At 38.7% G+C, this 13,050-nt stretch overlaps 2 protein-coding genes across 5 annotated transcripts; one reads left to right on the top strand and one right to left on the bottom strand.

Moving 5' to 3' along the window:
- Positions 1-1,182: 1,182 nt before the first annotated feature.
- LOC137715543 (TATA-box-binding protein-like) lies at positions 1,183-8,712 on the top strand. Its single transcript, XM_088690426.1, has 6 exons — positions 1,183-1,301; positions 6,779-6,866; positions 7,369-7,419; positions 8,119-8,220; positions 8,322-8,395; positions 8,490-8,712. Coding segments are annotated over exons 1-6 (435 nt in total). The 3' UTR covers positions 8,491-8,712.
- On the bottom strand, positions 8,613-11,970 carry LOC137715741 (2-oxoisovalerate dehydrogenase subunit beta 1, mitochondrial). 4 transcript variants are annotated; one of them, XR_015961162.1, is made up of 13 exons: positions 11,435-11,807; positions 10,975-11,086; positions 10,847-10,882; positions 10,651-10,710; positions 10,496-10,553; positions 10,307-10,404; positions 10,066-10,155; positions 9,891-9,959; positions 9,674-9,760; positions 9,447-9,542; positions 9,285-9,362; positions 9,095-9,225; positions 8,613-8,999 (listed from the first exon to the last, which is right to left on the bottom strand). XR_015961162.1 is itself a non-coding variant. In XM_068455084.2 (13 exons), the coding sequence occupies exons 1-13, from the start codon at positions 11,632-11,634 to the stop codon at positions 8,964-8,966; spliced, it is 1,107 nt and encodes a 368-aa protein (XP_068311185.1). In that variant the 5' UTR covers positions 11,635-11,970; the 3' UTR covers positions 8,613-8,963. The 4 variants fall into 4 exon arrangements, 2 of the variants coding, with proteins under 2 accessions (XP_068311185.1, XP_088548012.1); XR_011065580.2 differs by having other exon boundaries at positions 9,095-9,212; XM_068455084.2 differs by having other exon boundaries at positions 9,095-9,181; positions 11,435-11,970.
- Between the last annotated feature and the right edge of the window lie 1,080 nt (positions 11,971-13,050).

The following is a 13,050-nucleotide window of genomic DNA, read 5'->3' as shown; positions in this document are numbered from 1 at the left end:
ACCGGTCAGTCAGCCAAAGGAAACAAAAACAGAAAAGGAATCCTGAAACGTGGTAGATTTCCACACGAGCACAAGACGCTCTCCTCTACTCTCCTTCTCCCCCTTGGATTAGGATCCTCTCCTGGGGCTAATGGAGAGGATTATTCTGACAAATCATCATGGATCGTTGGATTTTTATCCAACGGTTACAATCATTATAACTTTAAAAGGACATTTTATTTGTAATCGTTGGATAAAAATCCAACGGTCCACGATAATGGATCATGAGGATCCTCTCCATTAGCTCAGGAGAGGATACAAATCCCTCCCCCTTCTCTCTTCCTTTAAAGTTTCAGAATACAAATCTCTCGTATAAAATGGACCCCTCTTCAAAATCTTCCCGCTCCTCCTCCTCCTCCTGAGTCTTAACCCAACTCTTCTATTTCTTGATCGATCGATCTCGCGGTCGGATCTCTGCACCCAGAAGGTCCGATTTCTTTTTCCAACTTTACACTTAAAACAAAACCATCCTCGCTGATGTGATTTCTTCTTCACATCACTTAAATGATTTGAAGATGATCCGCCCCTTTCATGTTGCTAAACGATAATTATGAAGAATCTTTGGCCCAAAAATAAAATAAAAGATAATTAAGAATCATACCCGAAATCCCAAAAACAACTCATCTGATTTTCTCAAAGAACACAAGGACCTCTCTTTTACTTGTTTTTTTTTATATAAATATTTTTTTTTGTGCGTGGGTATTTTTGTTTGATCTCCCTTTATCTTGAAACGGAAAAGGAGAAAGATTAAACCTTTTTTGTTAATAAGAAGATTGGTTTTTGGGTATTATTGGGATGAGAAAATTATTTTTTATTTTTTACCCTGTGGTTGGTTTGTTTTAATTGAAATCTCATATGGGATCCATATGAGTATTATCAGAGTATGTATGTGTGATGAATGGATGGATGGATGTATCAAACTATCTTGCTTGGTTTTTATTAAAGAAACTAATGAAAATAACTTGAAAACTTTGAGTTTTAACAATAAGGACAAAATAAAAGAGAAAGTGAATAGTACTATGATTGACTTTTTAATATAAAAATATGATTTTTTGTTTAAGTGAACAATACCGGAAGTTTTTCGTTAACATTCCCTTTTATTAATCTGTATAATTGTGTGATCGATGCTGCATAATATATAGAATGGAGGCGCAAGGTTTCAATCAATACCAAGTCAATAAAACAAAGGGAGTGTCAGAAGAGGGAAGCCATTCAGTAGTAGACCTGAGCAAGCACCCTTCTGGAATTGTCCCTACTCTCCAGTGAGTTCTTTCTTTCTACCTCATCATACTCTCATAATTCAATTCACACAACCAAATTGCTTTCACTTGCAATCAGTTATTGTAACTTGTAATATAGTCAATCCACCAGTTTGTGCTGCATCCTCATCCAGTGATATGTTGTATTATGTTGGCTGTGCCTGATTAAATGACCGATGGCGATAAAATTGTTTCAGCTGTTGTTCATGTTGGAAATTCAACTCAAAACAAGTTGGTGCTAGCCATTGTTGAAAATCAATGTCAAAGTTAGGCATTGAAAGTTAGGCAATGTTAGGTATGGTTGAATAAAAATTATTAGGTGCAATTAATGTGTTTTGTGTGGTAATAAATAATCTTAGTTTAATCATTTGGTTTGCTATAAATACCCAAGCTCTCAAGCATTGTAAATCATCCCATCAAAATCCCACTTCCAATTGTGAAGAAGCTTGTAAGCTTTCTTATTCCAACAATTTGTAAACCTTTTCATATATCAAAGTCCAAGTGTTTTGCCAAAGCTTGTTGCTTCCCTCCTTTCTCTATTTCTTTCTTTGTCCAATTTTATTTGAGAGTGCAAAGTGAAAGAGGTGTGATAGAGTTTGTAAACTTATCACCCACATATTTTGGTATTGAGTTAGTAAACTGTCAAATACCAACAATTGGTATCAGAGCCAGAATACCATTCTGGCAGGTGCAGCAGTTATGGCGTCCAACTTAGTGCAACTCCAAGTTCCCACATTGAAGAAAGAAAATTATGAAAGATGGTGCATCCAATTCAAAGCATTGTTTGGATCACAGGAGCTATGGGAAGTTGTCAGTAGTGGGTATGTTGTACCCACTGCCGAGCAAGAAGCCGTATATACTGCGGATCAAAGGAACACTCTCAAGGACTTACGAAAGAAGGACCAAAAGGCGCTGTATCTTCTATACCAGGGTTTGGAAGATTCAACGTTCGAGAAGGTTGCAGAAGCAACAACGAGCAAGCAAGTATGGGATACACTCAGTACAATCTACAAAGGAGTAGATCGAGTCAAGAAAGTAAGGTTACAATCACTTCGAGCAGATTTTGAAACTGCTCATATGAATGAAGGGGAGAGCATCTCCGACTATCACTCAAGGCTCATTGTGATAGTAAATCAGATGAGGAGAAATGGCGAGAGACTCGATGAAGTACGAGTTGTGGAGAAGATACTCCGGTCACTCACATCTAAGTTTGAGCATGTGGTGACTGCCATTGAGGAATCCAAGGATTTGGAGGTGATGAGCGCAGAAGAGCTACTAGGATCCCTCCTAGTTCACGAGCAACGCATTCAGAAGAATGCAAGCCCCACAACGCTAGAGCAAGCTTTGGAGTCAAAGTTGAATATTGACAAACCAAATAAAGGTCGTGGGCAGTGGAACTCACGTCGTGGGAGCTCATCCAACCGTAGCCGAGGACGAGCCCGAGGAAGAGGTCGAGGCTATGCACAAAATCAAGGTCAGTCTCAGGAGTGGAGATCTACTCGAGGAAAGGCGCATGTCCAGTGTCACAACTGTAAGCAATATGGACATTATGCCAATGAATGTTCACATAAAAATGGTGAGCATGTCAACATGGCAGAATCAAGTGGAAATACTGATGAAGAACTTACAGTCTTACTAGTACACCATGATTCCAGTAGCCAACAAGATGTTTGGTATTTGGACTCTGGTGCAAGCAATCACATGTGTGGAAAGAAGGAGTTTTTTGCCGAACTCAAAGAAGGGGCCTATGGATCTGTAAGTCTTGGTGACTCCTCAAAGTTGCCAGTTGAAGGCAAAGGGAAAATCAAGATCATCCAGAAGGATGGAAGAGAAGAATACATCTCCGATACCTACTACATACCAGGTATGAAGAGCAACATTCTGAGCATTGGTCAACTGCTCCAGAAAGGGTACATTATACATATGGAGAACATGCTTCTCACTCTCAGGAATGCAAGGAGAAAGCTTATTGCACGTGTTCGAATGTCAAAGAACCGGATGTTTCCGTTGAATTTGAACACAAAGATTGGAAGCTGCAACATCGGTGTAATGGAAGATGAGTCATGGAAATGGCATCTTCGATTTGGCCATCTTAATTTCAATGGCCTAAAGTTGCTGTCAAGTGGAGGAATGGTTCGTGGTCTACCCCAGATTGAAGCCACACGCCAAGTATGTGAAGGTTGTGTGCTTGGCAAGCAAGCACGACTATCGTTCCCTGTTGGTGATACATGGAGAGCAAAGGCACCACTGCAGTTGGTGCACACAGATATATGTGGTCCATTGGATCCCATGTCTTATGGAGGTAATAGGTATTTTATTACCTTCATTGATGATTTCAGTAGAAAGACTTGGGTCTATTTTCTCAAGGAGAAGTCAGCTGCCCTAAAAATTTTCAAGGAGTTCAAGGCACTCATAGAGGCAGAAAGTAACCACAAGCTTGTGGCTGTGAGATCAGATAGAGGTGGAGAGTACACCTCCAATGCTTTCCAAGCATACTGCAAGGAGCAAGGAATTAGGCATCAACTTACTGCTGCCTATACCCCACAGCAAAATGGGATAGCCGAAAGAAAGAATCGAACCATCCTTGACATGACAAGGTCCATGCTTAAGGAGAAGAATTTGCCAAAAGAGTTATGGGCAGAAGCTGTAGCTTGTTCGATTTATTTGTTGAATCGATGTCCAACAAAGAGTGTCAAGAGGATGACACCACAAGAGGCTTGGAGTGGATACAAGCCGAATGTTACACACCTAAGAATTTTTGGGTGTGTTGCATATGCTCAAGTTCCAGAAGCCAAGAGGAGGAAACTTGATGATAGAGGTGAGAAGTGTGTGTTTGTGGGCTATAGTGAAGAGTCCAAGGCATACAAGCTCTACAACCCACTAACTGGCAAACTAGTGGTTAGTAGAGATGTCATCTTCAGTGAGGAAGAGACATGGACGTGGAACAACAAAGAAGTCAGTAAAGAGAAGATCGTCTCCACTGATTTTGAAGAACCAGAAGTTGTACCACCGATTGAGCAACAGCCTGCTCAAACAATCACAACAACTCCAGTGCACAGAATTGCAAGGAGTGGTCCTACATCTAGTGAGGAAAGCAGCTCCTCAACTCCAGTGAGGTTAAGGAGTCTCACAGAGATTTATGGACAAGAAGAAGAAGAAGAAACCAACCTTTTCTGCTTGTATGCAGACCACGAGCCTTTCTCATTCAATGAAGCTGTGGAAGAAGATTGTTGGAAGAAAGCCATGGAAGAAGAGATCCATGCCATCGAGAAGAATGACACTTGGGAGCTGACAAAACTCCCACCAAATCAGAAGGCTATTGGTGTCAAGTGGGTTTACAAGATCAAACGCACTGCAGATGGGAGTGTGGATCGATACAAATCAAGGCTTGTAGCAAAGGGCTACAAACAGAAGTATGGAGTGGACTATGATGAAGTCTATGCTCCAGTTGCGAGACTTGACACGGTAAGATTGCTAATCTCTCTTGCCGCACATCATAAATGGAAAATTTATCAACTAGATGTCAAGTCAGCCTTCCTTAATGGAGTACTTGAGGAAGAAGTGTACGTGGAACAACCGGAAGGCTTCCAAGTACAAGGAGAAGAAGATAAGGTGTATCGTTTGAAGAAGGCTTTGTACGGCCTCAAGCAAGCACCACGAGCTTGGAACTCAAGGATCGACAACTACCTTCACCAAAATGGATTTCAGAAATGTCCATACGAGCATTCAGTTTACATGAAGAATGGTGAAAAAGGGGAGTTCTTAATTATTTGTCTCTATGTAGATGATTTATTGTTTACAGGAAACAATGAGGCAATGTTCCATGAGTTCAAGCAATCCATGTTCAGTGAATTCGAGATGACTGACAATGGATTAATGTCATACTTTCTTGGCATAGAAGTGAAGCAAGAAAGTGATGGTATCTACATCTCTCAACAAAGGTACATGAGAGACATATTGAAGAAGTTCAATATGGACAAGTGCAACACTGTCAATACCCCAGTCGCAACTGGATTGAAGCTGTCCAAAGGAGGAGAGGGTGAGTTTGTAAACTCAACAGTGTACAAAAGCCTCGTTGGAAGCCTAAGGTACCTTACAATCACAAGACCTGATATAGTTTATGGTGTTGGACTCGTGAGTCGATACATGGAAACACCAAGGGAGTCTCATTGGCTGGCCGCCAAGAGAATTTTGAGGTACATAAGAGGTACTCTAAACTATGGTCTATTTTATAATTTTGGTGAAGATGCAAAATTATTTGGTTATTCAGATAGTGATTGGGGAGGTGACCAAGATGAAAGGAAAAGCACAACTGGCTATGTGTTTTTTCTAGGATCAACAGCTTTCTCATGGACTTCAAAGAAGCAATCAATTGTTGCTTTGTCATCATGTGAAGCCGAGTATGTTGCTGTAGCCTCAACCGTGTGTGAGGCAATTTGGTTAAGAAATCTGTTGAAGTCAGTGTGTCATCCACAAGTGGAATCGACTGTGATTCACGTAGATAACGTGTCTGCAATCAAACTTGCAAAGAATCCTGTTCAACATGGAAGGAGCAAGCACATTGATACCAGGTTCCATTTTTTAAGGGACCATGTGAAGCAAAAGACAATTGAACTTGTCTACTGTCACACCAAGGAACAAGTGGCAGACATCTTCACAAAGCCATTGCCAATTGAAACATTCCGGCTACTGCGTGAAATGCTAGGAATGAAGGCGTTTTGATTTGAGGAGGTGTGTTGGAAATTCAACTCAAAACAAGTTGGTGCTAGCCATTGTTGAAAATCAATGTCAAAGTTAGGCATTGAAAGTTAGGCAATGTTAGGTATGGTTGAATAAAAATTATTAGGTGCAATTAATGTGTTTTGTGTGGTAATAAATAATCTTAGTTTAATCATTTGGTTTGCTATAAATACCCAAGCTCTCAAGCATTGTAAATCATCCCATCAAAATCCCACTTCCAATTGTGAAGAAGCTTGTAAGCTTTCTTATTCCAACAATTTGTAAACCTTTTCATATATCAAAGTCCAAGTGTTTTGCCAAAGCTTGTTGCTTCCCTCCTTTCTCTATTTCTTTCTTTGTCCAATTTTATTTGAGAGTGCAAAGTGAAAGAGGTGTGATAGAGTTTGTAAACTTATCACCCACATATTTTGGTATTGAGTTAGTAAACTGTCAAATACCAACAGTTCATTGGTTTTATATTTAATTCTTTCTCTGTCTCCACACTTTTGTAATTTTGTTTCATGTTAGCATGTTTTATGTGGATGTTCATCCGTGGAACCATTGAATTCAAGTTACATGATTGGGCTTGCTGTATGGCAATTGTTAATGATAGATTTGTTGATGCTGAATTCCTGATGCAAATATTTATTAATCTGGACTAGACATGGCAAAAAATACCTATAGTTATATATTTCCTGAAACTTTGAGAGCTTTTCTTGATTTACTTCATGCACTTAACTAGGTGTTGTCTGTGCTCTCAGGAATATTGTCTCCACAGTCAATCTGGATTGCAAATTGGATCTTAAAGCCATTGCATTGAAAGCTCGAAATTCTGAATACAACCCAAAGGCATGTGATGTTTTGAGCATAGCTTCTCCCGCTCCCTTTCTCCTCTATTTTTCTACCTTTCTTTTGTTTAAGAGCCATAATGTTTTTTATACTGTGGATCCAAGCCCTTGTTTAATGAGTACATTAAAGCATCTGGTGAAATGGTAAGTATCAATTTCCAACCAATTCTTCCCTACCTTTTCTGTTTTTCATTGACTTCCACAAATTTCTGCATCTTATGCTTTGATTTGTAATCATTCAAATGATTAATAGACGAGGGTTTGTTTTATGGTCTCCTCTCCCTCTCCCTCTCTAGCCTCTTGTAATAGGTAAAAATTGTGTAATGATTTCCAATATACTTAAAACCTCTCGTCTGTTTCTTATATCCTTAGCTGTGGCAGCATTGGTAGTTGATAAATTTTATCCCTTTTTGCGATTTTACACATCTCTCTTCCTTTTTCAAAGCATGCTAATTAGTCCTTCATAATCATGTTAATGCTGGCTCGTTATTGTTGTGGTATAGGTTTGTATCGGAGCTAAGAGTGAAGAACAATCGAGATTGGCAGCACGAAAGGTATTCTTATTCCTTTCCACAGTTATCCTGTACATTTATATATGGGGGCAGTTTTGGATGTCTCATTGTCCATTTTCTGGCTTCTGTTTGAAGTTTTATCCCAAAGAAAGCCATTCTGGAGTTTTCGTTTAAACTATGCAGCTCTAACACATGCGGATAGCCCTTTAATAGATTTTAAGTATGGAGTAATATGATGATGTCATGATTATGTTAGTATCGATATCACGAAGACATTGTATTTACACAATCTTACATGACCCTCTTTGCTCTTCAGTATGCTCGAGTCATCCAGAAACTCGGTTTTCCAGCCAAGTTCCAATTACTCTCTCTCTCTCTCTCTCTCTCTCTCTCTCTCTCTCTCTCTCTCTATATATATATATATATATATATATTTCTTCCTTGATGGCTGAGGGTCCAAAGTTTCAGGGAGGGGTTTGTGCTGGAAACCGGATAAGAACCAAATTACTGAATCATAATGTTCATAGTTTACTTGTGTCTATGCACCTCTTGCATTTTGTAACTAATGACATGCATCTTAAGTTTGACAAACATGGTTTTTACTATTTGAACTATTCGTCATTCTTCTATCTATTGTTGTTTGAGCATGAGGAAGCTGCTAGATTAGTCTAGTCCAGTATGAAGTTTCTTCTGGAAAAGTTGTTTGTAAATCAACTGAAATATTTTTACTGTGGTGGCCAGTATGAACCAGAAATTTTTCTAGGCTTGATATATCGAATGAAACAACCGAAGATTGTGCTTCTCATCTTTGTGTCTGGAAAAATTGTCCTAACTGGAGCGAAGGTGATTATTTCACAATGCTTCTTTTGATGTTTGATTTTTCAGTTTTATGTTTTATTATCTGTGTACATTATCTGGAGAGCATTGTCATTTCAATGATTCAGGCAAGAACCGAGACGTATGAAGCCTTTGAGAACATTTACCCAGTTCTTACAGGATTCAGGAAAAATCAGCATTGGTATGAACTTTAATTATTTAATTGTGTTAAAATTCCAATCAAATACGAATTATGCTTCATAACTAATGTCGTTTCATCTCCAAATTGACGGCAGATTGTTTCTGTGTAAGCACAAGAGTCATGTTCGTGGGGCGGAATAGTGCGGCATTTGGGCGAATTGCCTGGGTTGAATTGTAGATAAGAAGACTGCATTGTGGTGCATTGTGGGAGTAAACGATGAAGAGAAATTTAGACTCTTGTTTTGTCTTTTGTTTAGTCTAGTAATGTGATGTGACCTTGAACAAAATGCAAAGCGAATAAATAGTTTTTAACACAAATCTCTCACTCTCACTCTGGTAGGGATTGCAAGCTATTGATGAACTTAGGAGGTTCGTGGTTCACTATCCAATTCGGAACCATAGATTGCTGGGTTCTTTTACATACTGGAATAGATCGAGGAAGGACCGAAACGTTTATTTCCTCACTCCGTCGTGTGCAAGATCAGATGATAAATGGACTGATTACACCTAGACTAGGAAAACAAAGTTAGGTGGAGAAAGAAGGAAGCAGACTTGCTTTTGCTTTTACACTAGAAATTTACAGTTGATTTGATTGCATCCAATATCTGCATCCGATGAAGAAAAAGAGAGAAAAATTTACATAAGCACAGCGCCAGTATCAAAAGAAAATGCCACGGTGAAAACATGTCAGATAACTAACCTTGTTTTTGGTGGGCATGTAGAAGGGCTCGAAGACGAGAGGGAAGGGGGTATCCAAACCGCATACTCTTGCAACAGGCGCTTCTAACTATACAAGAGCTCACAGATCAAGTTATCAGCTGTCTCCAAAACCTAACAAAAGTTAATCACCGAAACATCAAAATAGAAAAAAACAAAGGCGTGAGAGTTACCCTTAGGAAGCAGCGTTCAACAATTGAAGCGGATATTTCAGCACCAAATCCTCCAGTAACTGGCGCTTCATGACTTATCTACAAAACGAGCTTCGGTTTGTCACCAAGAGTGCACCAACCCATTTTCATCAAGTGGCCTACGTAAACAGATAAAATACTTACAAGAAGCCTTCCCGTCTTTCTGACGGAGGCCTCCACTGTGTACTTGTCCCAAGGTAAAAGGGTTCGCAGGTCTATCAGTTCACAAGAAATTCCATCCTGAAAATTCGATAATTGTAACCTTTACAATTACATGAACCTTCGCCACATAATACATGACACCAAATCAAACACACTGATTATACGCAGCAGAAAGGGAATAATATTTTCTAGCAGTCGAAAAAACTTACACTCTCAGCTTCTTTACAGGCCTGTTCCATTACAGATAATTGAGCTCCCCAACCAACAAGTGTTATATCGGTGCCCTCTCGAATTACCTGAGTATCGCAGTTCCAATTTTCAAGTAACAAGTTCCTTTTGATTATATCAAAACCATGACCGCAAGTCTCATTTTTTTTTCAAACATTAGAAAATTGGACTAGAATGGAACTAGGGGGTTTAGTGTACCTCTGCCTCCGATAAAGGCAACATGTAATCATGCTCAGGAACCTCTTCTACTGATAATCTGTATAACCACTGAAACCCCGGTTCTTTTTGTAAAATTTCGGGTCAAATTTTTTTGTCAAAATTTTTTTTTTTAATTTGGACAAATTAATTTATTTTATAACCAAACTTAAACTACCTTTGGTTCGAAGAACACAACAGGATTTGGATCGCGTATGCACGACAGCAATAAGCCTTTTGCTTGCAGTGGGCTTCGAGGGATGACCACCTATATGAATTTAGTACTCTTTAGATATCAAATAACAGTGCAATGACCTTATAACTCTCGCTCAAAGAAAGATGACGAGAGACGGGGAAAATGTAGTGAGGCTTTGTGGGGGTAAAGATCACAAAATATGATTGAATGGAAGAAGACCTACTTTGAGACCAGGGACATGACAGAAAAAAGCTTCAGGAGACTGTGAGTGATAATGTCCACCGTGGCCAACAGCTCCATAGGGGGCTCTAATTGTTAAACCTAGTGAGAAACAAAAAACCTTATAATCCACAAACAACTTGTGGGAAGAAAATAATATGGTTCCCACATGACAAAAAAAGTGAAGTTTTACCTCCACAATTAAATTGATTTCCACTTCTATATCGGAACTTTGCAGCTTCATTGACAATCTACATAGTGAGATTCACCCAATTAATTATCATCTTTCATTTGTGAGGTTATGAGTCTATGACAGAACTCAGCACTGAAGAGAATCGGGATGCATGCCTGATCGAAAGCTGGAAAAATATAATCTGCGAATTGGATTTCTGCTACAGCTCGATTACCCTATCATGTCAGATGAAGCCAAAGGTAGTGAGGGTTGTGGCTATAGGATAAGATCAAAAACTGAAAGTGAAATTTGAATGGAGGTACACATGATTGTAAAGGTGAGGTCAGGTGTAAGATGAACCCTCAAACATACCATAGCTGCTAGACCAATGCCGAATCCTACAATGCCCTGGGTGTAAAGACAAGAAGGCAGGTTATCAAGTTGACAGAAGACATTTTTAACAAAGTGGAAGGGAGGAAGACATAAAGCTGGATGGGTACCTGTTCACAAAGAGGGGTGTTAAAAACCCTTTGTTTACCGAAGCGATCAGCTAAGCCTGTTGTGCAACGGAAGACCCCACCAAAGCTCACATCTTCTCCAAATACATAAGAACTGAGAGTGAGATGAAAATAATGAGTTAAGTGGTTAATCCATAGGCTTAGGCTAGGTTTAGGCGGCGCATAAGCAAAATGAGGTAACTGATCAATCCAAAGTAACACTCCACCGGCATGAACATGAGTAAAATTCAACTGGTAACTTTTATCGGATTTGATATTTTTCAGCAAAGTCAATCGAAATTGTTAAATTTGTTTAAAGTCGAAATTGCCATCTGACCTGAGAGATAAGATCACATCATATACGATTGAATTAACGAGAATAGTTGAATGAAAAAATTATGAATCAAGCAAGCAGAAATGAAAGTGAAAAACAAAAAATAAATTGAAGAAAGAAAGTGCAGACCGTGGATCAGTTTCCAAGGCGATGTGGAGCGCTTGGTTGATGGCAGAGTAGAGGTTCAACGACTTGCTGCCAGTGCCGCGAACAATCATTTCATCACCGCCGGCGGCAGAGGAGGAGGAGGAGGAGGAGGAGGTTGCAAATGGCCTCCTCCTGCTAACTCCGACCCCTTCAACCAATCTTCCAAATCTGCACAGCCCCATTTAATAACTGAAAACAGAGAGCAAGCAAGCGAGCTCAGTTCAGAGTGGAAGACTCGGACTCGGACTCAGCTGAAAAACATGATGACGATGAAGTTATTATGGTTCCATCTTCCTCTTCATCTTCCAAGTGTTGATCTTATCTCATCACTATTTTATTTGTCATGTTGTATTATAATCATGCTATTATATTGCAAGCAGAGAGCATGGAACTAGGCAATCCACCTGGCAAATCTGGATTTGCTCCGCCACATCAGCAAAACATATCTTAAGAGACTAAGCAAATGTCTAGGCAAAAGTACTTTTAAGACGGCTTTATCAGCAAAACATAGCTCCAGGGAACTAGGCAAATGGCTGTCATGGCTGGACAGAAATACCTAGGAGGGTTTCATGACGCAAAATAGCTTTGTTGAATGAGACAAGGCTATTTGAGATTACACTAATATTGAAAACATTCTAATCACATTAGCGATCTCCAAGTATTTTTAATTATTGCCTAATAAAGTTATTATTATGGCAAAAAATATTTCGCAGAGAAAATGAATTCGCATTTTTCTCAATAAAAAATTTAGGCTAACCATCATTGTGTCTAGAGGATTTTGCCGATTTGTACAAAAAAAAAAATCATCGTAAATTCTATTTGTTTTCACTTTCATTGCGCTGTGAGATTTTGAAAGTTCTTGCAAGACTTTTTGGTTATATTTTTATAGATAGAGTTTCGGCAATGTTTTGGTCCCCGCTATAATTTTTGTCTATTTATTTTTAAGGTTTCAACTTAATATTCTTTTTAAAATACATTTGTGACTCAATAAATAATAAACCACTGTCAATTACCTTACAAAGTTACTATTAATCATGGCGCAAAATATTTCACAAAAATCATTGTAAAATCTATTTCCTTTCATCTTCACCGCACTGCGAGGATTTGAAACTTCATGTAAGACCTTTTGTTAATATTCATGTATACGGAGTCCTGTTTTGGCAATGTTTTGGGCCACACTACAATTTTTGCCAATTTATTTTTAAGTTTTTAATCTAAATATTCTATTATAATATATTTGTGGCTCAATAAATGCAAAGACCGCTTTCAATTGACTTATAAAGATACCTTAATCATGACGGAAAACATTTGGCAAAAATAAAAAAATATCAATTTTCTCAAAAAGAAAAGTGGGCTAACCATCACGGTTTCCAATTCTGCAAATTTGTACAAAAATCTATTTTCTTTCACCTTCACCGCACCATGAGGTTTGGAAATTCATGTTAGACTTTTTGTTTATATTTTGTACATAGAATCTCGTATTGGCAATGTTTTGGGTCCCACTACAATTTTAGTACATTTATTTTGTGTTTGGCTTAAACATTCTATTAGAAAAATTGTCGTTCAATCAATTTATTTTCAGCTTCGCCACACCATGA

This window comes from Pyrus communis, chromosome 3 (assembly GCF_041283825.1).
Source record: "Pyrus communis isolate YQ-2024b chromosome 3, ASM4128382v1, whole genome shotgun sequence".
Taxonomy (NCBI): Eukaryota; Viridiplantae; Streptophyta; class Magnoliopsida; order Rosales; family Rosaceae; genus Pyrus; species Pyrus communis.
Note: the sequence above shows the minus strand (reverse complement) of the source record. Positions and strands in the feature narration are given on the sequence as shown.

Coding starts and splice junctions, on each gene's coding strand:
- LOC137715543 (XM_088690426.1), top strand. CDS start 1,183: ATGGAGGCGCAAGGTTTCAATCAATACCAAGTCAATAAAACAAAGGGA. Junction 6,867..7,368: donor ATTCTGAATACAACCCAAAG/GCATGTGATGTT, acceptor GTTGTGGTATAG/GTTTGTATCGGAGCTAAGAG. Junction 7,420..8,118: donor CGAGATTGGCAGCACGAAAG/GTATTCTTATTC, acceptor TGTGGTGGCCAG/TATGAACCAGAAATTTTTCT.
- LOC137715741 (XM_068455084.2), bottom strand. CDS start 11,634: ATGGGGCTGTGCAGATTTGGAAGATTGGTTGAAGGGGTCGGAGTTAGC. Junction 9,761..9,890: donor TGCCTTTATCGGAGGCAGAG/GTACACTAAACC, acceptor TGCGATACTCAG/GTAATTCGAGAGGGCACCGA. Junction 9,182..9,284: donor TTGAACGCTGCTTCCTAAGG/GTAACTCTCACG, acceptor GCTCTTGTATAG/TTAGAAGCGCCTGTTGCAAG.